At 39.5% G+C, this 23,225-nt stretch overlaps 2 protein-coding genes across 5 annotated transcripts in view; one reads left to right on the forward strand and one right to left on the reverse strand.

Annotated features, from left to right (window-relative positions):
• The window catches only part of AKAP3 (A-kinase anchoring protein 3), a 37,336-nt gene extending 30,609 nt beyond the window's left edge, over positions 1 to 6,727 (reverse strand). Inside the window, exon 1 of one of the 4 annotated variants that reach the window (XM_032255948.1) lies at positions 5,804 to 6,101. The gene's annotated coding sequence lies outside the window, so the exon portion shown is untranslated. The other 3 variants (XM_032255949.1, XM_032255947.1, XM_032255946.1) reach the window with 3 other exon arrangements.
• A 19-nt stretch (positions 6,728 to 6,746) lies between these two features.
• The window catches only part of NDUFA9 (NADH:ubiquinone oxidoreductase subunit A9), a 31,356-nt gene continuing 14,877 nt past the window's right edge, over positions 6,747 to 23,225 (forward strand). The window contains exons 1-6 of the mRNA XM_032255951.1: positions 6,747 to 6,852; positions 11,841 to 12,011; positions 12,372 to 12,469; positions 15,355 to 15,446; positions 16,652 to 16,793; positions 20,687 to 20,789. Coding sequence (XP_032111842.1) covers positions 6,804 to 6,852; positions 11,841 to 12,011; positions 12,372 to 12,469; positions 15,355 to 15,446; positions 16,652 to 16,793; positions 20,687 to 20,789 — 655 coding nt within the window. The 5' untranslated portion in view covers positions 6,747 to 6,803. The remainder of the gene's footprint in view (positions 6,853 to 11,840; positions 12,012 to 12,371; positions 12,470 to 15,354; positions 15,447 to 16,651; positions 16,794 to 20,686; positions 20,790 to 23,225) is intronic.

A 23,225-nucleotide genomic window follows, 5' to 3' on the forward strand; every position in this document is an offset into this window, starting at 1 on the left:
CTAGTGAATGTGATTGCTCCCTCATTGAGGTTTCTATCATATGTTTTTTCAACATGTACATTCTATCTTGTATTTTAATTGCTCCCATATATTTCATCTTCTTTACTGGGTGACTTCATAAGGGGAGAGACATTTTCCTCTTCATCTTGGTATCCCTCATAGTAGCTAGTATCTTAAAATTGGAGCGTAATAATTATCTGCTGGAAGAATGAATATGCACAATCTGCCCATTTTCAGATAGCTCATTTTTTCTTTCGAATTGGAGAATCCAAGAACAAAAAAGAGATGGCTTGCTCAAATTTACTATGGTGGTAATTCATATATTCAAGACTTCTTGAAGCTCAACTCCTTTGGGAGATACATTCACTCCAGAGACTTAGTCATGATTTACTAACAGACCTTCCTATTCCACTAGTACAAATAAATCAACATCTCAAAAGTGCTTTTGTATTTTTTTCACAGAAAGAGAACCTACTAGTCAAATATATTCAGCAAACACTTCACTTACTTATGTTCTAACATCTTTTATTCTATTTTCTAGGTCCTATGTGTGTATTTATCTGCATTGTGAAGCTTGTTTTGGACTTTTAAAACTTCCTAATTGTCTTTACAGATGATAGCATCTATAAAGAGGTACTTTAATACTTATTAATGGTAACGACATTCAGATTTCTAAATCAATGTTTCTCATAATGAAGTGGAAAAAAAGGAAGAGCTAAAGAGTTTAATGAAGTCAGTGAATGGATTCATAAATTACTGTAAGTTAAAAAAATGATAAATAACATCCTGGAGTTAAAGAAAATGATACTTTGTGTTATCTATCAAATTAATGATAAATGGACCATAGAAGCCATGTTTTCTAACACTCTCATCTTATAGATTAGGATATTGAGGCTCAGAAAGGAAATGCTAGAATATTTCTTTAGATATTCCAGCCCTGCTTACATTCTGGCAGCAGTTAAATTTTCCCATGGGCAATAGAAAGATTGGACTAAAATGTTCCTCAAAAATGTCAACGTGATGATTACTTCAAGTTGAGGAGTGCAAATCTGAATGCCTGTCAGGAAGGGCATAAGCAACATAGGGGCTTGGTCATGGTGGTTGTATCCTAGACAGCTCTATCTAAGGCATTTTTCTCCTGTATCCATTTTAAGCGAGAAGTTCCTGTTTACCCAAGGTTCCTAAACTCATGGAAAAATTCAGATTGCAGAAAGTATAAGTAAAGTTCTTGCAGGGTTGCTACATACTTGATCAAGTTTGAGGTTTATTCAACCAGGTTTGATTACTAGTTTTGAGAGGGAAGAATATGTTTCTTATATCCATCCTATTTTACTGCCTTCTTTCTGTAAGTACCTGCTACATCATAGAAGCTCAATAAACCTGGTTGCTGATTAAATCAGTTTCAATCGATTGTTTAAATAAAGATTAGGGTGAATGCGTGTATGCGTGTGTGTGTCTCAATGGCACCACTCATTGTTAAGCTTTCCAGTGGAACTTCTTTATTTTCGCATTCCCTAAGTAGTATCTTCTTTCTCTAGCCCCTGTTAGTACAGATATACTTTCACTACACAGCTATACATATCCTGACCTTTCCCAGTTCTCTGTTGTCTAACCAAGGCTTCAAGTGCATGAGAATTAGAATCAGGGCTATACCAATTCTCTTTTGCTCTTGGGGCACTGGAAAGAAAATAACTTTAGGAATGGCCACATGATGAATAGGAAAAGTCAGTATGTAGCCAAGCTTCTACTCTATCAAATGGGGAAGCAGGAAGTAAGACCCCTCATGTCTCCAAAAGGATGGCTGAGGAGATCTTGTCCAATCTATAAAAAGATCACAATGTCAGCAGCAAAGATGGTACGTTTGACTTTAAGGCTGCTGAAGGAGAGGTTTATTTATTTCCAGAGTAAGATTAGAATTGTCTGAGCATGCTAGGCACGGTGGCTCACACCTATAATTCTGGTACTTTGGGAGGCTGAGTTGGGCAGATCACTTAAGGTCAGGAGTTCGAGATCAGCCTACTCAACATGGCGAAACACTGTCTCTATTAAAAATACAAAAAATGGCCAGGTGCAGTGGCTCACGCCTGTAATCCCAGCACTTTGGGAGGCTGAGGCGGGCGGATCACGAGGTCAAGAGATGGAGACCATCCTGGCCAACATGGTGAAGCCCCGTCCCTACTAAAAATACACAAAAAAATAGCTGGGCGTGGTGGCACACACCTGTAGTCCCAGCTACTGGGGAGGCTGAGGCAGGAGAATTGCTTGAACCCGGGAGGCGGAGGTTGCAGTGAGCTGAGGTCGCGCCATTGCACTCCAGCCTGGCACCTGGTGACAGAGTGAGACTCTGTCTCAAAAAAAAAAAAAAGCCAGGTGACAAGGTGACATAGTGTATGCCTGTAATCCCAGCTACTTGGGAGTCTAAGGCAGGAAAATCACTTGAACCCAGGAGGTGGAAGTTGCAGTGAGCCAAGATTGCGCCACTGCACTCCAGCCTGGGCAACAGAGCAAGACTCCATCTCAAAAAAAAAACCAAAAAAACAAAAAAACAAAATTGGATTGACAGAAGAACAAGGGTGGGTTGAACATAAAAAGTTGCCTATCACTTGTCACTGAATTCTTCCTTCCAACCACAGAGGATCAGAAAATAGGCTGTTTTATCAGTCCAGTAAGATTTCCTACCTCTGTAGCACTTGAATAGTGAACCACAGAAGACTCCAGAATATACTTTTAAAGTCAGTGAAGATGCTGGGATGTTCTTGCTCAGCTCAAGATCTTGTTTCCTTCTGTGGCCTTACATGTACCTCCCCCTTGCTGGGACTGGAGAGTGACATCAGAATCACAATTGGTGCTATCACTGTTTCTATAGCAACAGTGGTGAGGCTACCAGAAAATGAGTGGTCAAAAAGACAAAGAGGAGGGGTGAAGACATGCTCCAAGGTGCTCATGTTTAGTTTGGAAGGACTGGGCTTTATTCTGATTAATTATCTTTTTAGAGCAGTGGTCCCCAAACTTTTTCACACTAGGGACCAGTGTTATGGAAGACAATTTTTCCACGGATGGGAGCGGGGTGGGAGAATGGTTTCTGGATGATTCAAGCACATTACATCTGCTGTGCACTTTATTTCTATCATTATGCCATGATGTAGAATCTGTGGGAGCTCTGATTTCCTGCAACTAGATGGTCTCATCTGGGGGTGATGGGAGACACTGACAGATCCTCAGGCACTAGATTCTCATAAGGAGTGCACAACCTGCACTTTCACAATAGGGTTCAAGCTCCTACGAGAATCTAATGGCAGAAGGTGGACCTCAGCTTTGCTCACTTGCCCACCACTCACCTGCTGTGTGGCCAGGTTCCTAGCAGATCACCGGTCCATGGCCTGGGGTTTGGGGACCCCTGCTTTAGAGTGTTTAATATAGGCAGGAGAAATACAGGAGGGGGACATTTTGCCAATGGATTCCACTTAAAACAGCAGAATAATTATCACATATTAACAAATGTAGAGCACCACAGGGGAGAATCAGAAATAAAAGAATTGAGAGTCTAAATTTTATGCAAATCCCACGGAATCACTTTATTTTGTCAAATCCAACCAGGACTCTTCTTATTTATAAGCATCTTGCCTTTTGTTAATATATATATATATATATATATATATTTTTTTTTTTAGGATATTTTGCCTAAACTGACCACTCTGGGTTATAATTTGTCTTAGGTGCTCAGAGATACAATGAACTAATTTATCTTTTGCAATGCCTGACCTGAGAAGCTGTAGTAGGAAAAATCAGACCATGAGGCAATTGGTTAGCTACTCTTTCTTTGCTTGGGGTGGAGTGGGATGAGGGTGGTCTTTATTACTACATTCTCTGTGGAAATGTTACCTCAGCTATTCTGTAACTAATAATGAAACACAGGACTAATATGTAGTTTCCATGAAGCAAAAAGAACTTCCAAGCAAGGCCACAAGATAATGATGAAAACTGCAAGAGATTCAAAAGTGGCTGGTTTATCACAGGCTTCCTTCAAAAAGGTTATTTATTGCCCGTTCCAGTGGTTTACGTCTGTAATTCCAGCACTTTGAGAAGCAGAAGCGGGCGGATCACTAGAGGTCAGGAGTCCAAGACCAGCCTGGCCAACAAGGCAAAACCTTGTCTCTACTAAAAATGCAAAAAATTAGTCAGGCATGGTGGTAAATGCTTGTAATCCCAGCTACTTGGGAGACTAAGGCAGGAGAATCACTTGAACCCAGGTGGCAGAAGTTGCAGTGAGCAGAGATCACGCCATTGCACTCTAGCCTGGGCGACAGAGTGAGACTTTAAAAAAAAAAAGTTATTTATCCATTGATGATCTTTTATATTAGGTCTCAAAAGAGCTCTTGTATTCTTTTCACATAAAGTGCACCTACTAATCAAATATATTGGTTAATATATCTCATTTTCTTTCTTTTTCTTTGAAATGGAGTCTCAACTCTGTCACCCAGGCTGGAGTACAGTGGCAAGATCTTGGCTCACTGCAACCTCCGTCTCCCAGGTTCAAGTGATTCTCGTGCCTCAGCCTCCCAAGTAGCTGGGATTACAGGTACCCGCCACCACACCCAGCTAATTTTTGTATTTTCAGTAGAGGCCGGGTTTCATCACGTTGGTCAGGCTGGTCTCAAACTCCTGACCTCAAGTGATCCACCAGCCTCAGCCTCTCAAAGCGCTGGGATTACAGGCATGATCCACTGTGCCCGGCCTCTTCATCTTTAAAATAAACAAATGGGGCTTGCTGAGCTCCTAAGATCTCTTCCAGCTTAACATCCTATGATTTTGATTCTTCAGTGGTATTTGAATAGCACTGCATGGACCTACATACAGTACTTTGCAGATGACAAAGCGTCTTTGCATCCATTATGTCACCCAATTCTCGTAGTAACCTTTTGAGGTACCAGGTAGGTTTTATCTACCCTGTTAGACAGGTGTAGGAGCTTGTCCAGGTCACAGCTAATAGCTGATAAAACTGGGAATGGAATCTAGTATTCTGGGTGTTAAAAATCAGTGTTCTTTCAGCTGGGCACAGTGACTGATGACTGTAATCCCAGCAATTTTGGAGGCCAAGGTGAGAGGAGGTCTTGAGCCCAGGAATTTGAGAGCAGCCTGGGCAATAGTTAGACCTCGTCTCTTAAAAAAAAAAAAAAAAATCAGTGTTCTTTCATTTACACCGTGCAACCTTGAAACTAAAATTGAGAATATGAGGCAGTGTTTAACTTAGAGATTTTAAATAACATAATTGGCAATGTTATACAGGAGTTCCAAGGTTGCTGGTAACCGTCAGGGTCTGTCAATCCCAACCCGGAAAGTATGTTACTATCCGTATTGGTCCCAGAATCAAGTATTAGCAAACTGTGTTAAATGAACATAGGATGAAGCCAAGAAATACGACAGAGTAGCATTATTAAGCTTCTCTGGTGAAATTCAAAGATTTCTCTTGTCTTGAAATTCAATTTGGTAGGTGACACTTCAGTAAACGGTAGGGTTAAGAAAGAGAGGAAACAGCCAAGATTTCAAGCCTAGTAATAAAGCAACTCCTACATCCCTACGAACCTCAGGCCTTTTTGTCTATCCCAGAAACACATACTTTTCATGAAAAAACAAGGCACTAGAAGGATTACCAACTAGAAAGAACCCGCCCTCCCCAAACCAGGTGGTTTTTCTGATAAGCCCAAGGTGTGTTTCACAGGATCACTGGTTGCTGTCTCTTACCCAGGAATCTGGAGAGGTTGACCATAATAAAGTATTTTAAAATCCAAGTACTTAGTCTAACCTGGAATATCCTCAGTCTCCAGATGGCTCTTTGTAGAACAATGCAGATTCTCAAAGGTGTCCATAGTTAAAGAAAAAATTACAAAGACTCCGCTAGGGAGAGCCATCTGCAGGTTCCCCTTAGACAGATGGTCAGATGGCACACACGGTCACTAAATTTTACATAACATTTCAGGAAGTTCACAGATTTCCTGAAGCCCACTCATGAATCACACTCCCGGTTAAGAACTCCTGGATTCATATGCCAGGGGGTGATAAGTGCTTTGGTATATAAACTTAGACCAAAAATTGGTGGAATGATTACCACCTTGGATAGGATGGTCAGAGTTGTTTTCTCCGAAGAGGTCACTTTTGAGCAGAGACTTGAGCTGGTGCAGATACCTGAGCGAGCATTCCAGGAAACGCCATCAGCAAGCGCAAAGGCCCCTAGGAGAGAATGTGCTTGGCGGGCTCGACGTACATTTATTCACTTGGGACACACCCTCATTTCGGTTTCTCCTCTCCACTTTTCCCCTCGTCCTTGTCTCCCTTTTTCTCTCTTCTGGGCCCTGGACCTCCCGAGCGCAGGGGGCTACGCCTCCTTCTTCCCCCGGCCTCACCAGAGCGGCCTTAGCGGACATTTTCAAGGAACAGGAAACTGAGAGTCAGGAAAGCGGAGGTCTTCTACCGGGGTCTTGCCATTTTGCATGTTCCGAGTCAGTCACTGGTTAACTCTGAACTTCAGGTTCCTCGGTAATTAGAGATTATAAACAAAGGGACATCTTTACAGCCTATTCCAGATCTGAGACTCCAACAGCCAAATTCTTTTCGCTTTCTTTCTTCCCCCTCTCCTTCTTCTTCTGTCCCCTCTCTTCTCCCAGCTGTCTTCTTAACCACCAGGCTACCCGAAACTCTTTTCCTCCTGGTTAGCGTCTGCGCAAACAGGCGTGGAAGATAAATTTTGACCCAGCTTAGCAGCCGTAGTCAGTCAGGCGTGCCGGCGCGGGGAATTGTGGGAGAAGATGGCAGCCGCTGCGCAATCCCGGGTTGTCCGGCGTCTGCCAATGTCACGTAAGTGTCCCCGGGAACGGCGACCCCTGATCGGGATTCCGAGACGGGGATCTAAGGTTTTGGGAGTGGCGCCGTGCTGCAGCGGTCACGCCGACTTCCTAGGCACTCTGGTTTTTCTAGGTCTGGAACTGCCTCTGGTTTCTCCTTTTGCTTTCCACTTCCCCGGCTTACATACTCAATTGTACATCTTGGGAGGGGACAAAAGATCTTGAGCAGTGGGAAGCGAAGAGAAGAAAGCAGGGGGTACGTAAGGGATCGAGAGAATCAGAGTTCTGATATGGTTGTAAGGGTTTAGGGTTCTGAGAAATATTTGTATGGGTCAGGGGGAGGAATCTGTAAGGTAGCGAAAAAAGGGTACTGACGAGAGGTTTTCTTGGATTGAGTTTATGACCTTGTGCAAACCCTTAATAGGTCTCAATTCAGATTCTTCATGGCACGATGGAAATGATAATATTACAATACCAGGGAGGCTCTGATAAGATTAAATAAGCTAATGTTTATAAAAGCATCCTTTTAACCAAAAGCGTCTCTACGGATGTAGAATGTGTTGGGCCGAGTGCCTTGGGGTCTGGGGAGAGAAGGATGTTTGAGAAGAGAAGAATCAGGAGCTTGGTGGAAAGGAAAGTGAAGAATAATGAAGGCTATCATAGAATTTGTTAGCATTGTTTGTTTTCTGTCTAATCTGATTGGATCTGCTCCCAGTCCTCAAATTGGAAACATACATTTGCCCTTCCACTCGCTAAAAAGCCAGGCAATTAGAAATACGGTTATACTTTATTATTATTCTTTCACTCTCTACTCTTCCACAAATATATTCCAATCAAACTCCAAAAGTTGTATTTGTTTCTTAGTGTATTTTAATCTTACAGAACATCATTTGCTTTCAGAATTGGCTCATGTCAGAATCACTCGTAGAGCTTTATAAAAAATAGAAATTAAGACTGATTGTAGAACGATTGAATCAGAATTTGTGAGATTAGCTTCTTGCACCTTAAATTTTTAAAAGCATCACAGATAGGTTTGATGTTCAGTCTAAGGCAAGGATTAGGAGTTTAGAGGATCCTCTTTTTTTTTTTTTTTTTTTCCATCGTGGTTAGAACTCCTGCATACCACTGGGAAGGTGGTGGTGCACATCACTTAACAGTGGATAGTTTCGTAGTCACAATGTCTTTGCAAAAGCATTTGCTGGTTCTTGTTAAACTATTACATTTGTATGAAATAATGTAGATTGTGAATAGTAATCACTGTTTATTGAGTACCTGCTATCTGCCATATCCAGTTCTAGGTATTTTAATTAATTTTCTCTTTTAACCTACTTTCCTCTGACACCATAGCTTGTGTTCTTAACCACTCTCTGTTATTATGTGGTAAAGTAGGTTTTTGAGTAAATTCTGGAGAGGCAAGTCTAGTATGTAAAATAATCCACACACTATAGGACAGAACTGTGTAAGACAACTGTATATAGTTAAGCATGGCAAGACTATTATATATCACAGGAAATCATAAAAGGGGAAGATTATCATTTCAGGTACTGAAGGAAGATTGGAAGATGAGTGGAGAATTGTAGTGCTCCCATTGATCTCTTTAGGGCTGTTATGATCTGGAAAGTCTTCTGGGAAAGACAAGTGAGTGAGACTGGAGTCATGAGGTATTCAAGAGACAGTGAAATGACTACCTGTATATCTGGGTTAGTGGAAAAGGAGGGTGAATGTGTTAGATGGGATCAGACAGTGGAGACCTTTCAAAGCCAAGCAGAGTTTAGACCGGTAGTCTCCAAAGGGAGTTGTGCAAGAGGACCTAATAAGTTATGGAAATATAATATTAGAACTTCTAAAAACTCTTTTCTATAGTAACAGTAGCTAACACTTATGTAGTTTAAACTGTATGCCAGACACTATTCTAAGTAATACATGATTTACAATGTGTATATCATATTTCTACTATGTAGAGCATGCATATAATTTTTTAAATAAATACTTAAAAAAATTAATGCACTGTGCAAGCAAATATGTTGCAGTAGGAAACCAATGTAGGTTTTTAAGCAGAGAAATATAATGAATATATTGTTCTTCTAACAGTAGTCATAATAAATGGAAGAATGAGATGCTGGAACCAAAGAGAATAATAATTTATATTTATTGAGCACCTACTATTTGCAAGGCACTGTGACAGCTGCTTGCCCATATATTATTAATTCTCATCAACCCTTTAAATTGTCAGCTTCATGAAGCCAGGGTTTTGTATTTTACTGTGATAGTCACAGTTTCTAGAATAATACTTGGCCCATAATTATTAAAAAAAAAAACAAAAACAAAAACAAATAGCCATGTGAGGTTAGTGTGACATTACCTTCTGAGAAATTTCAAAGTAATAAAAGTAAAAGCAACTATTATTCATGGAATGCTTAATATGCTCTGGGTAATGTACTAAATGCTTTTTGTCTAATCTAATCTTGCGTCCAAGATTTACATCTAATCTTCTTAACAGTCCTTTGACATATTAATTCCTTAACTCTAGTAATTCTTCCCAGTTCATTGACTCTGCCATCTTTTCCCTGTCTTATCCTATGTCCTCACTTCCTTATTCTAATCATTCCCTTTTATGCATTCTTAACTCCCCAGCCCAACTCCCACTGTCATAAAAAACACTGACCCTGATTAAACAAAACTTTCCACATAGTTTGCTGCCTGCCACTAAGCAATGGAGAACGGGGCTAGGGAAAACTCCAAACTAACTGGCCTTATGTTAAATTCATGCATACAAATCTCAAGTAGATTTTCCTACATTGTTATAGGAAATCAGATGAGAACAGTCATTTTCCCACCATAAACTCTAATAGTTGATATGTGATCATTCTTTGCCTTTTCTCTTATTACAGTGGGTAAGCTCCTTCTGCTCTCTTCTGTGGCCAGTTCCTTCACTTTGCATTTGATCTCATCCTCTCTCAACTATTCATTCCCTTTCCGGAATCAGGTATTTTCCCCCCTCTACCGTGGAAATCCTGTCATTTCCGTCAGCACAAAAATGTTAACAGATATTTAAAACAAACAAACAAACCTGTCCTTGTCCTTGTGTTTCTCTAGTCCAATTTCTCGTTCCTCAGAAGGATTATCCATACTCCTCACCTGCTTACTTCCTTGCCTCACAGCCACTCTTTTGTTTACTCCAGTCTGGCTTTCAGTCCCACAAATCCAATAAAATTGCTCTTATTTATGCCACCTACATCCACATCCTCCAGATTCTGTGGTCCTCTGTTCTCTTTCTACTTCACTTTCAGCATTTGGTAAAGTTAACTATGCTCTTCTTGAAACACTTTCTTTTTTGATTTTTAGATTCTGTTTCCTTCTGCGTTTTTTTCCTACCTCACAGGACTGCCTTTTAATCTTTACTGGCACTTTGGGCTAGTTACCAACCTTATCTATAAGGTGGTGATAAAGGTAGCATTAAAAAAAGATAATACCTATGAAGCACTTAGAATAATGCTGGACACCTGCTAAGAGCTATTTAAAGTTAGCTGTTAATATGATGTTATTATTTCGTTATTATTATGTGTGTGTTCTATGATGTTTACTTTTAATTTCTGTCACTATTAGTGAGCTAGGCTATTTCTCCAATTCCATACTTTTGGATAGGGAAGAAAAATGGCTTTTGGGCAGAATACCACTGGAAAGTCATCCTTAGAAAACAAACACAGATTTTCTAAAGGAAGCCCTGTTTGTCTCTTTCAGATCTCCTCAAGTGTACAAATGCTAAACTCCAAAGTTTCTTGATTGGAGCAGAAGTGTGTTAGCACTGTAAACCTTTTTGTTTTTACTTACATGAAAGTCGAGGAGCTAACTCTAAAATTCTACTCCAAAAAGTTAGAAGAGACTTGAAAACTGGAGTGTATCCAAAAGAGAGTCACATTCCTACCATATGAAGAATATTTGACAGGACAGGAAATGTTTAACCTGGAGAAGAAAATATTTAGTGGGGATATAATTGCTACACTTAATTGTAGAAGAGAGATTAGACTTGTTCTTTGTCATTCTGGAGGAGCACAGGACTAAAAACTTCTGGGAAGCAGTCACTGATTCCCGTTGTGGTAGAACTTTCGTTCTGTTACGGCTCAAAGCAGAATGGACCGCTACGGGAAGTAGTGAGTTTCCAACTCTGCAGGTGTTCAGGCAAAAGCCAGATGGTTCCTTTGCACACATGCTATAGAGAAGATACAATCATTGGTGAACGAACTTTGAGGGTCCATTCTAGTACCAAGAACCTCAGTCTATGAAAAAGAAGTGGGATATTTGACAAAATTCTTGCTGTTAAGCTTTCTAAAAGGCAGAACATCTTTCCTCAAGCACTTCACTCCGTTTATCATTATTTGCGATGTTATTCAGTGGTTTTTGTTATAAGTCTCAACTATTGAACTGCATTCTTTTTTTTTAATGTTCTGTATTAATAATCCTCTGCTTCCAGCCGATATCATCAACTTTGTTTTTCATTAGTCACCAGTGTCAGATTCTGTTCCAGGAGAGTCTTTTGTGTTGCCCTGTGCTAGGCTTATACATTATACCTCTGCATTGTTATGTGTTTCTCATGGAATTCTGTCCTTTCTTTTTTTCCTCTTTAAGACCTTTCTCAAAACATTTTATCCAGGAATCCTTCCTCATGGTAATGTGATTTAGTGCTCCTTTATTACGTATTCTCAGTTCCTTTCACCATATAGGCTTGTACTTTCCTACTTTGTGACTGTTTAATGTGTTTTTTAAACAATGTGACTTATCTTTTTAGGTAAGTTACATTGTATAGAGTAGGGAATATATTTCCTCATGTCCTGTGGATTCTGTTGTAGTATTTTGTGTTTATTATTGCTTTTGATAGTTAAATTACTAAAGTACTGATAGAAAAATAGTGTTACAAGTTTTTAGGGAAAGGAGCTATTTGTGTTCACAGTTTTAAAAATATTAATATTTGCCATTGTTATATACTTTGGGGTTTTGTTTAAGGTTCTGCCATTACTGCAGTAGCCACATCAGTGTGTCATGGCCCACCGCATCGCCAGCTTCATCATGCCATCATACCTCATGGGAAAGGTGGACGTTCCTCATTCAGTGGGGTCGTGGCCACTGTGTTTGGAGCAACAGGATTCCTGGGCCGATACGTTGTCAACCACCTTGGTAAGTAAAGTTCCTTGAGTTCATATGCTCCATTGCCACCGATTAGGATTGCCTGATGAGAAGCTATGAGCTATGTTTCTCTTCATTTTAACAGCATTATTAATTACTCCTATCTTGGATGTATGTAATTTTTATTTGTTGTGACATTAAGAGCACACTCATGCTCCTATATAGGAATTATTAAGATGGGAATAAGGGACTCTGAAAAGCTATGGCATCCTTAGCATGGCAAAATATTCCTTTTGTCAAATATAATATCAATTCACATACTATATTAGAATTTAAATATTTACCAAATCACAATTGTATAATATATCCACGTTATGTTAGTGTTGATCCTTTTTTAATTGATTCTTTTAGGACGCATGGGGTCGCAGGTGGTTATACCTTATCGGTGTGATAAATATGACATCATGCACCTTCGTCCCATGGGTGACCTGGGCCAGCTTCTGTTTATGGTAAGGGCCTTTATGGCTGATTGAAGTTGACAAATATACATTGCTAAGATCATTTTTAGGAGTAAGAGGGCTGATTGATTGAAATTGACAAATATAAATTACTAAGATCATTTTTAGGAGTAAGAAGCAGATAAAGCAGTAATTTCATCCTAAAAATGAACCAGAGGCACTCTCTATTCACAGGTCATTCTTTCAGGTGGGTTCCCACATCTTCTTTGTCATGCAAGCTCTAGACTGGCAGTTGGCAAACTTTTTCTGTGAAGGGCCAGAGAGTAGATATTTCTGGCTTTGCAGGTCATAGTCTTTGTCATAATTACTCAGCTCTGCCTTTGTACCTGGAAGTAGCCATAGACAATATGTACACAAATGGGCATGACTGCATTTCAATAAAGTTGTATTTACAAAATTAGGCTGCAGGCCAGATTTGGCCTATGGACTATAGTTTGCCGATCCCTGGTCTAGACATGTGCTGTCTAGTGTGGTAGCCACTGGCTACATGTGGCTCCTGAGCACGGGAAATGTGGCTGGTCTGAATTGAAATACGTTGTGTGTATAAAATATGCACAGATTTCAAAGACTCAGTATGAAGGAAAGAATATCCAATATATCATTAATAGTTTTTGTATTTGTTACATATTAAAATAAAATTTTGGATATATTAGGTTAAATAAAATATATCATTAAAATGAATTTCACTTGTTTCTTTTTCACTCACGTGCCTCATGTTATATTTCTGTTGGATAGTGCTCTATAGACATTAAAAAATCACAAATAGGGTGTTTTATAATTTGATTATTTAGCATAGATTTAACTTAGAACAGTCCTTTCTGAGCATTCCCTTTGTCATTCTGTAATCTACGGGTTCTTCCTTTAGGCCAATAGTTGCCAGTGGGGTGAGGCAGGGGAAAGAGCATAGAGGAAAGCCATGAAGGGAGTGATTAATGGAATTCTTTGGTTATCACAGTGATTGGGGAGCCATCCTGGTTATTAGGTACATGCCAGGGATGCTAAATGTCCTACAGAGCACAGGACAGTCCCTTTCCACAAAGAGTTGTGCAGCCCCAAATGCCTGCAGCCAAGCTATTGATTGCTATACTCTCTGGCCTTGATGCTTAAGTCTACTGGATCTTATAGCTGACGTTCTACTTGTATTATCCTGTAAGGAATGGAGCTTTTCCAGTTACACATTTTCCCTTTTAAAAGATATGTGCTAAACATCCTTACTATCTCTGGTAATATTCATACAAATTATTTGTAATCCCTTTAAATTTTAACTTACTTTCACTTCATTTTCACATTTTTATTTATTCTTTATCCAGTGTTCACAAGCTAAGTATAATATTATAAATTTCTTATTTCTAAAATGTTTTCTTCTCCAAAATCTTACTATTGAATATCTTCTTGGTATTAAAGTTACGGAACCTTAGCTTATTCCTAGTTCCTTGTGCCTTAAGTTTATTGGTCATCTTGTCAGAGCCTCAAAATTGAAGTATTTAAAAAGTGATAGGTGAAAACTTTTGAACCATTGGAATTAACCAAATGACATCTATTCTATTTTTTCTAGAGAGATTTATTTTCTGAATTTCTGGCATTGACCTGTGCTCTGAGCATGTCTGGATGAGCACGACCACAGGGAACTCAGAGGCTTATATGTTTACTGTTTGTTTATGGGTTTATTTTCGAGAAGGACTATTTGGGGTGTGAGGTACTGATTCCTTCGCTTTAGTCTTTGTTTGCAACTCTTGTGTGAATGGCCACTTGTTTTACCTACCTGACTGCGCCCTTGGCCTTATTCCTGAGAATTTGGTTTTCTTCTAATATGTCACTCACTGCTGTAGATTTTATGTATATTTCACCTAATCCTCATAATAACCTCATGAGGTAAGTTGTGTTTTCTAATTTTACATGGGGCTTGAAGAGATAATTTATAGAAAGTTAGTACATGGCAAACTGAGATTTGCATTCCTGTCTGTTTGACTCCAGAGGCCACTGTTCTAAACTGTGCCTTTTAGCCCACTTTCTATAATCAGCCGTAACTGGTTCTTTCTGCTGGGGCTTCATCTTTTTGTTCTTGAATCTCATTTTATAGTTTGTTTTTTCTAAGTTAAACAGCGGTTTAGTTCTCTCTCTGTCTCTCTTTCTCTCATCCCTGCTTTCTTTCTCTTTTCTCATCTTGCCCCATCTCCCTCCCATTGCACTGACCCATGTATGTGCACTTACTATTTGGTGCTAAGAAATTCTTATTATTCGTTATCTTCCATTGAAATGCTTATAGAAACCAGCCCTTGGCTCACCCTGAAGTTTTAGGTAGTTATTTTAGACTCTTGTTTTCATGTTGTTAATGTAGAAATGACTAGATCTGGGGTTATAAAACAGGAAAGAATTAAAATGAAATAAGAAAATAGTAATGAATGGCCCCAATTAATACTAACCTTTAAAAGACACTCCCTATCTTCAGTCTGTAAGTGGTTGCTGTCAATAAGGGAAGGTCTCTGTCTCCCAAATGATCCTCGGTTCTTTGGCTATGTTTCAAGAGAGGAGACTTGGTTTACTGGGTTTTTTTTTTTTCAAACTTAGTGGGCAGTAGTTCAGTGGACAAAAACAAATATGCTCCGTTAAAAGTCAATAGCCTCCTTTCTAGCTCTGTCATTTGATTACCTGAGTAAAATGTACTTTTACATGTTTGTCTCCAAAAGAGTGAGAGAATCAGCAGGAAGTTTGAGATGTCCTGTCTGTTCTAATAGGTGGAGCTTGTATGAAATGGCACCATATTATGACTACAGCACATGACCTATTTTGAAACTTGCATCGAGGAGGCTACAGAAGTGTTGAATGCCGAGGTATACCCTGCTATGTTTTCATCTGATTGCCTTCTGCTATTATAGGAATGGGACTCGAGAGATAAAGATTCTATCAGGCGAGCAGTGCAACACAGCAATGTGGTCATCAATCTTATTGGACGAGACTGGGAAACCAAGTAAGTCTTTGACTCTCGTTTCTTCTTTGCTAAAGTCTTTCTTAGGGTTAATAGACCTTTATTGGGCACCTTCTATGTGCCACCTGTCACAGTGACATTTTCAATTAGTTAATAAGGGTTGGTTGAACAATCACTTGCATACCCAGTAACACCCCTTAGGAGATGTAGCTGGCATTAAGTCTGGTATAAGTCAGCAGTGTGATGTACTGCCCATAAAAAGCCAGTAGGTAGTATTGATGTGGCTGATGTTGGTCCTGTGCTTGGATTAGTCCCTATGGGATGGGGTTAGGAAATAGGATTTTGCCTGTTCTGTTGCTTAGCAAGCTGAACATTGGTTTCCCTCGTGTAGACAGTGTTCTAGGTGTCTTTTCTGCATTGTTAATTGGAGATGGCATGAGGACTAATTTGAACAGTTCTTTGTGTGGGTTGATTATTAGCAAATGTTGTTTTAATTCTATGGTCCACAACATTTTGTTGATACCTCATTTTTTAGCGTTAATTAAAGTCTGACTTAGTTTTTAATATACGTCTTTCTTATCAAATACTTTATAAACTCTTTGATGACTTGGAGGTCTTATTCAACTTTTTATCCCACCTAATGATTAACAAAGTGTATTTCACAGAGTAAACATTTAGTTAATGTTACTGAATGAAATTGTTGACTGGGTATTTTCAATTTCTTCCTTTTACCTTGAGGGAAACAAAGTCCCAGGGGTACAAAGTGATTCCCAACACTTCCCTCCTCCCCAGCAACCAGTATAGCTAGGTTTCTTTAACGGGCCTCAGTGTCAAGATTCCTTGATAATGCAGAATATGATGTATACTGGATTTATTATAACTTAGAGTAGGCCCTAAATTGTGTAAAGTAATGACAGCGCTCAGACCTATAAACTTTTTTTTAAAAAAAATTGTGGCTTAAACACTTTTCTTTTTTAAGATATTTTTTTAGAAATTGAGACAGGGTTTTATCATGTTGCCCAGGCTCGTCTTGAACTCCTGGGCACTAGTGATTCACCCGCCTTGGCCTCCCAAAGTGCTGGGATTACAGGCATGAGTCACTACACCTGGCCAATTTTAGCTTTAAGTTAAGTTATTGCTGTTTAAAAGTTTAAGTAGCATGAATCTCAGTACTGTTATGAAAACCAGCTTTGAGATCCTGCGTCTGGAGTTCTTAACCAGTCCTTTTATTTTTTTTTTTCTTCCAGATACTTTGATTTTGCGGATGTTTATGTGAAGATTCCTCAAGCAATTGCTCAAGTGTCCAAGGAAGCTGGAGTTGGAAAATTCATCCATGTTTCGCATTTGAATGCAGATGTGAAAAGTTCCTCCAAATATTTGAGAAATAAGGTAAGTAACAAATTGATTTGGGAAGTGGTTCACAGAGCCGGAGTTTCTTGGCCCATTTGAAACATGATTTCAGTGAGAAGGGTTTATCATCGACATATCTAGAATTAAAAGGTTTTCTGATTCCCTGCACCCAGAACTAGGTGTGTATATGTGATGTTTTGACATTTTGGTTGAGTGCCTTCTGTTTGCAGGAAACTGTGCTAAGGGGCTTCAGAGTTGGCTAGACCATGTTACTAATGGAATTCAGATACTTAAAGTTTCTTTGAGGCATCACTGAATTGCACAGAAACCATCACAGAAGGCAGAATATCATTTCTGCCGAAGGAATCATACTTGTGTCATCTACCATGGTTAAAGGACCATCTGTCTTTCTCACCCCTTGCATTGTAATGGTTTTATGCCACTCTTAAAGGGGCGATGTGAAGGCTCAGAATGATAGGGATTAATATTTGCCAGGGAAGATGCCTATTCAGATAGTACTTACACTCCTTTTACTCCCAGAAATGCCATACCTCGAGGCTGACCACTCTAGTGTGGAGTCAGTCTGTAACCTGAGTGAACCGTCTTCATTATTAGGGACCCAGAGGGATATCAGTGTCTGTCAGTGCCCTTAACATTTGGGTTCTGCCATATGGAAACCAGTTTTGAGTCATGCTAATAAAGACAACAGAGTTCCTTCATAATGGTTCCAAGTTCTTGACTCACCACATTAATTTACTGGATAAAGTATTCATGAAGCACCTACTATGTATCATATATTGTGTTAAGCACTGTGGATACAGTAGTAAATACAATAGACTTGGTCCTAGCCCATATGAAGTTTCTAGTCCAAATTAAGTTTCCACTCCACATTTTGCTACTTTGCAACATTTGGTACAACTGGAATTATTTTTTAATTAAATATTTATTTATTTAAATATTTAAATATTTTTAATTAGAAAATAATTCCAGATGTACCAAATGTTGCAAAGTAGCAAACTGTGCCAAAGGGGCATATAATGGGGGAAAGAGGGCATTTTATCAGTTAGGAGCATTTAATTATTAGCATCAGAAAATCCAATATAAACTGGCTTAAAAAGGGGGAGTTTATAGGCCCATGTATCTATAAATAATAAAACAAATAAAATAATTAAAAAATAAATAAAAAATTTTAAAAAATAATTTTAAAAATCTAGCAATAGGGAGCCTTAGCCACAGATTGTGCCAGGGTTTGTTAGGGCTCCTTGTTTCTCTGACTCTCAGCTTTGACTTTCTCTTTGTGTGGCTTTGTTTCTCATAGTCACAGAGCTAATATAGCACATCCAGGTCTCACATTTTCATGGTATGCTGAAGAAAGAGAGAAAATAAGAGACTGGATACTTGTGCCTGCCTCTGCTGAAACATTCATAAAATCATCTGAATTTCATGACTGTTTGGAAGGGAATGGGAGGTGTCAGCGGTGAGGAAGAGAGAAGAGTGGGAGATGTCCAGCCCTCTGGCTGAAGCCATTGGGTGGATGATAGTACTGTTGAGTAAGATGGAAAATATTTGAGAGGGACTAGGCTGTAGGGCAGTGACTCTTGGCCTTAGTTTCACATTTGAACCACTGAAGGAGTTTTTAAAAACTGATACCTAGGCTGTTCTTCAGACCAATTAAAACAATCTCGGGGATTGCAACGTTGGCACCAGTATTTTTTAACTCTCTCTAGGTAATTCCGAGTGTAGCAAAGATTGAGGAGCACTATTTTACTTGAGAGAATGGAAGATAATTGAGTTTTGGACTCGTGTTTCAGGTGTATTTCAGATGTGTGTCAATCTTCCAGGTAACTGGTACGTAGGGTTTCTGATCCTGGAGGTCAGAAGAGAGGACTGGGTTGGAGACAGAAATGTAGTTACCAGCATGGTTGTTAATTGAAGTAATGGGAGGGGATAAGATGGCTGGAGATTGAGAAGAGAGTTTTGGATTGGGCCCAGAACATACCAATGGTTAATGATCTGGTAGAGGAGGAGATATCTGCAGAAACCCAAACCAATCAAAGGCTAAGCAGGACATAAGGCAGAAGGGAAACCAGGAGAGTACAATGCTAGGGAAGCCAAGGCAAAGCAGTCTCACAGGAGGAAGTGAATACTTATGAATGCCATTGAGAAGTCATACAAGATGATGACTGTACAGTCACCTTGAATCTATTGACATGGAGGTCATTGGTGATCTTATCAAGAATAGATTTAGTGCAAAGGTTGAAGCAGAATCCAGAGTGCAGGTGAATGAAGAGTGAGTTGGAACTGAGGCAGTGGGAATGGCAAGGGTAGGTACATTTTCAGGTAGCCTAACTGGCAAGAGAAAGATGAAAGACTGAGAGAATAGAAGCTAGAGAAGGATGTGGAGTTGGAATTTTTTTTTTTTAAGGTAAACGATCTACGTTGTTTAAATGCCGGTAGGGAGATGCTGGTAAAAAGAGTGAGGCTGAAGATGTGGAAGAAAGAATAAATTGGACAGGGTCCTGAGAAAGTGAAAGGACATGAGCTCTAAAGCATTGGCAGTGACGCCATTCCTCCCTTCAGGTAAGAGAGGAGGAGAAAATTGTGCTTTATATACCTGAGTTTGTAGATTTAGTGGTGAGAACTTGAGGTGGTTTTTCTCTACTGTCTTATACTTTCTCTTTTATTAGAAGGTGAAGTCATTTACTGGAAGGAAAAGAGAAGAAAGGGATGTCTGAAATTTGGATAGAATAGAAAATGTTTCAAATTGTCTCATGGGAAAGTAAATTAATTAGAGGAAAACACTATTTTTGGGACATGTTGAGGGCCCAGTTAAAATTGTTGGCATGAATTTATAGTGGTACCCATTCGTGATTTTGACTTATTTCTTTTCCTGCCAGCTGCTCAAGGCAGTGGGAGTGCGTGGCCCAAGGAAGGCAAATGGATTTCTAGGATTAGAATTTTGAATGGTGGCTAGAATAAAGGACAAAGGGACAAGGTAGTTTACAATTTTGGCAAGAGAATGTTGAGAAGATGGCCTATGGACCCTAATCTGGAATTCAGAAGGGAGAACAGGAACAGTCAGCAGGGTTGATACAGGGGAAGCAGAATCGGTGCACTAGGATTCTTGAGAAGGCTGAGAAACAGGTATCCCAGGAGCAGATGGACAAAGAACAGGCAGGCTAGAAATGGTAGGAAATTGTCATCCGAGAGTAGGATGCCTTCATTTAATACCTCTGAAAAAGAGCAATTCCAGTTGTTGATATGGTATATGGTGTAACTGAATTAAGAGTGTTAGAAGTGGAACGAAGAGGAGGTCGTTGGAGTTGAGCAGCTCAAGAACCTGAGAAGTCCCAGCCCACTTGGACATTTATGTCACCCCCAGTGGTAGTGAAAGTAGAAAGGAAGACTGAATTAGGTGCCGATATCTTCATCAAACAAGAAGACTTTCCTAGGAGGCTGGTAGATGATAACAAGTAAGGATGGTACAGCAGTTGAGATTAGGAAAATTGACTCTATCCGCAACGTCCTCTGGATATATCCATACTGCCGCCACTTCCATTATTTTAGCCCACTGCCACCATACTCTCCTTTCTCAAACAGACTGCTAGATTGTTGACACAAACCAGAGAATCTGTAAATAGAAGGAAAAATGGAGGCTGAAAAAATTCTACTTTGATTTTTTTCCTTCAATGTAAGCTTCCCTTAAAATAAAAAATGGGAAGAAACCCAACCAAAGCTATAAGGTGCAGGACATGTTTGTGGATTATATGTTTTAAAAGCTCTGCGTAACTGAGTTTTATGAATCACATGATGACCTTTATCTGGAGGAAAATATCACCTTTGAAATACAAGTCATGTCTTAATGGCGGTAAGAATGGAAGCTTTATTCACTTGTCTCAAAACTCAAAACAGGTTTATTGGTTGTTGTTTAGGCTGTTGGAGAAACAGTAGTGAGAGAAGCATTTCCGGAAGCCGTTATCATAAAGCCGTCAGACATCTTTGGAAGAGAGGATAGATTCCTTAATCATTTTTCAAGTACGTATTCTTTCTTAATGATAGAAGAGATGGATACTGATTAACCACGTTGAAGTTGAACAAGCTAACAGCTTTCTCTGATTGACGGACTAAGGATATATGTTTTCTGCCTCAGTTGCCTTTTTCTCCCCTAAGGTTATATTTTCATAGTCTTTTGTATTCCATATCAAAAGAAGCAACTTAGATTAATGAAAAGAGCATGAACTTGGGAGTCAAAGACTTGAGTTTAAGTCTTGGCTCAACTAACTCTGTGACCTCGACAAACATTAGAAGATCACAGGGTATAGTTTCTCCATCCTAAGATCCTCTGTGTTACACATATTTATTCTTACCCTCCTACCCACTCCCACTCCAGACAACCACTGATCTTTTTATTATCTCTATACTTTTGCCTTTTCCAGGATATTATATATATGGTTAGAATCATACACAGTATATAGCCTTTTTAGGTGTACTTCTTTCACTTAGCAATATGCATTTAAGATTCTTTCATTTCTTTTCATAGCTTTATAGCTCATTTTTTTATATAGCTGATAGTAGTCCATTGTGTGGATTCCATTGTATTGGATGTTTGTTTATCCAATTTAGATGTTTCTATCTTGTTTTTCCCCCTGTTGGCTTGTGTCCACGTAACATCTGTAATAATTTCTACTTTAAAAGTTTTGTGGTAAAATATACATAATATAAAATTTGCCATCTGCTATGGGCTGAATTGTTCCACCTCATAATTTGTATGTTGAAGCCCCAACACCATTGTGAATTTATTTGGAGTTAGGGTTTTTCGAGGTAGTTAGGGTTAAATGAGGCCGTAATGGTGAGGTCCTAATTCAGTAGGATTGGTGACCTTATAAGAGGAAAAAAGGGAGATCTGTCTCTCACTGTGTGCACTTACTGAGGAAGGACCCTGTGAGGACACAGCAAGAAATCAGCTGTCTCCAAGCCAGAAAAAGAGCCCTCACCGGGAACCAAACTGGCTGGCACTTTGATTTTGGATTTGCTAGCCTCCAGAACTGTGAGAAAATACATTTTTATTGCTTAAGCCACCCAGTCTATGTATTTTGTATGGTAGCCTGAGCAGACTAAAATAGATTTTGGTACCAAGAAGAGGGGTGCTGCTGTAACAAATACCTAAAAATATGAATGGGCCTTTGGAACTGGGTTACAGGTAGGGGCTAGAAGAGTTTTGAGGGACACAGTAGAAATATGGATGTTAAGGGTGATTTTCGTAAGGTCTCAGATGGAAATGAGTAATATGTCATTGGAAACTGGAGGAAAGGTGATCCATATTATACAGTGGCGAAGACATTGGCTGAACTGTGTTCTAGTGGAAGGTAGAATCTGTGAATGCTGAAATTGTTTATTCAGCTAAGATATCTAAGTACGAAGTGTTGAAGAAATGCCTTGGTTTCTCCTGTTTATAATAAAGTACAAAAAGAGAGAAAGATGAAGAAGGACTTGTTAGGCAAAAAGGAACCAGAACCTGAAGATTTGGAAAATTTTCAGCTTATCCATACTGCAAAAAATGAGAAAGCTTGTTTTAAAGAGAACACTAAGAGTGTGGCTGAACAACCATTTGAGGAAGAGATTGTGGACGTGACTAGCAAACTAATAAGCCATCTCAGGAGAAGCCAGGAACAGAGATGAGATTATATCAGCAAAGTCACCAGCAGTTTGAACTAGAAGGGACAGAATGAAAGAAGCCTGTCTGACTTCTTATGTCCGACAGGACCAGACCATAGAGCTATTTGGCCATGAATGTGAGCTGTTTTTCAAGAAAAGGGAAGAGTGACTCCAAAAATGGTTCAGAGATGTTCAGAACTACCTCTTTGGTTTCAAAGGATGGGGCCATTGCCTCAGTTTAAACAGACCACATGGTCTTTGTCAGAGGGCTTGGAGGTAGGATCACCCAGAGTCTTGGCGGTAGAGCTGCTTGGTCCTTGAGGCTAGAGCCTCCTGGAACCTTTGAGGTGTGACCCTCTGCTCAGCAGAGCTGCTGCGGTGGGACTGCTGCCCCAGTGGGTCCTGGAAGTTAGGACCACTGTTTCAGTGTCTTCTGAAGGTGAGACCACCATCTCTGTGAATCTAGAAGGCAAGGTGTCTAGGCAAAGAGGATTATTCTTGAGCCTTATAATCTAATAGAATTTACCTTGCCAGGTTTTGGACTTGTTTGGGACTTGTCACCCTTTCTTCTTTCTTATGTCTTTTAGAATCGGAATGTCTATCTTATGCCTGTCTCACCACTCTATTTTGGAAGCACATAACTAGTCTGGTTTCACATGTTCATAGTTAGGAATTTCGCCTCAGGATGACCCGCACCTTGAGGCTTATCTATATCTGATTTAGATGATATTTGGATGAGACTTTGGAGTTTAGAGTCTTAAGAGTAAGACCGTTTTAACTATTTACCAGAGTAGAGTTCAATAGGATTAAGAGATT

The sequence above is a fragment of the Sapajus apella genome, unplaced genomic scaffold (assembly GCF_009761245.1).
Source record: "Sapajus apella isolate SASKATOON/1434 unplaced genomic scaffold, GSC_monkey_1.0 scaffold92, whole genome shotgun sequence".
NCBI classification, from domain to species: Eukaryota; Metazoa; Chordata; class Mammalia; order Primates; family Cebidae; genus Sapajus; species Sapajus apella.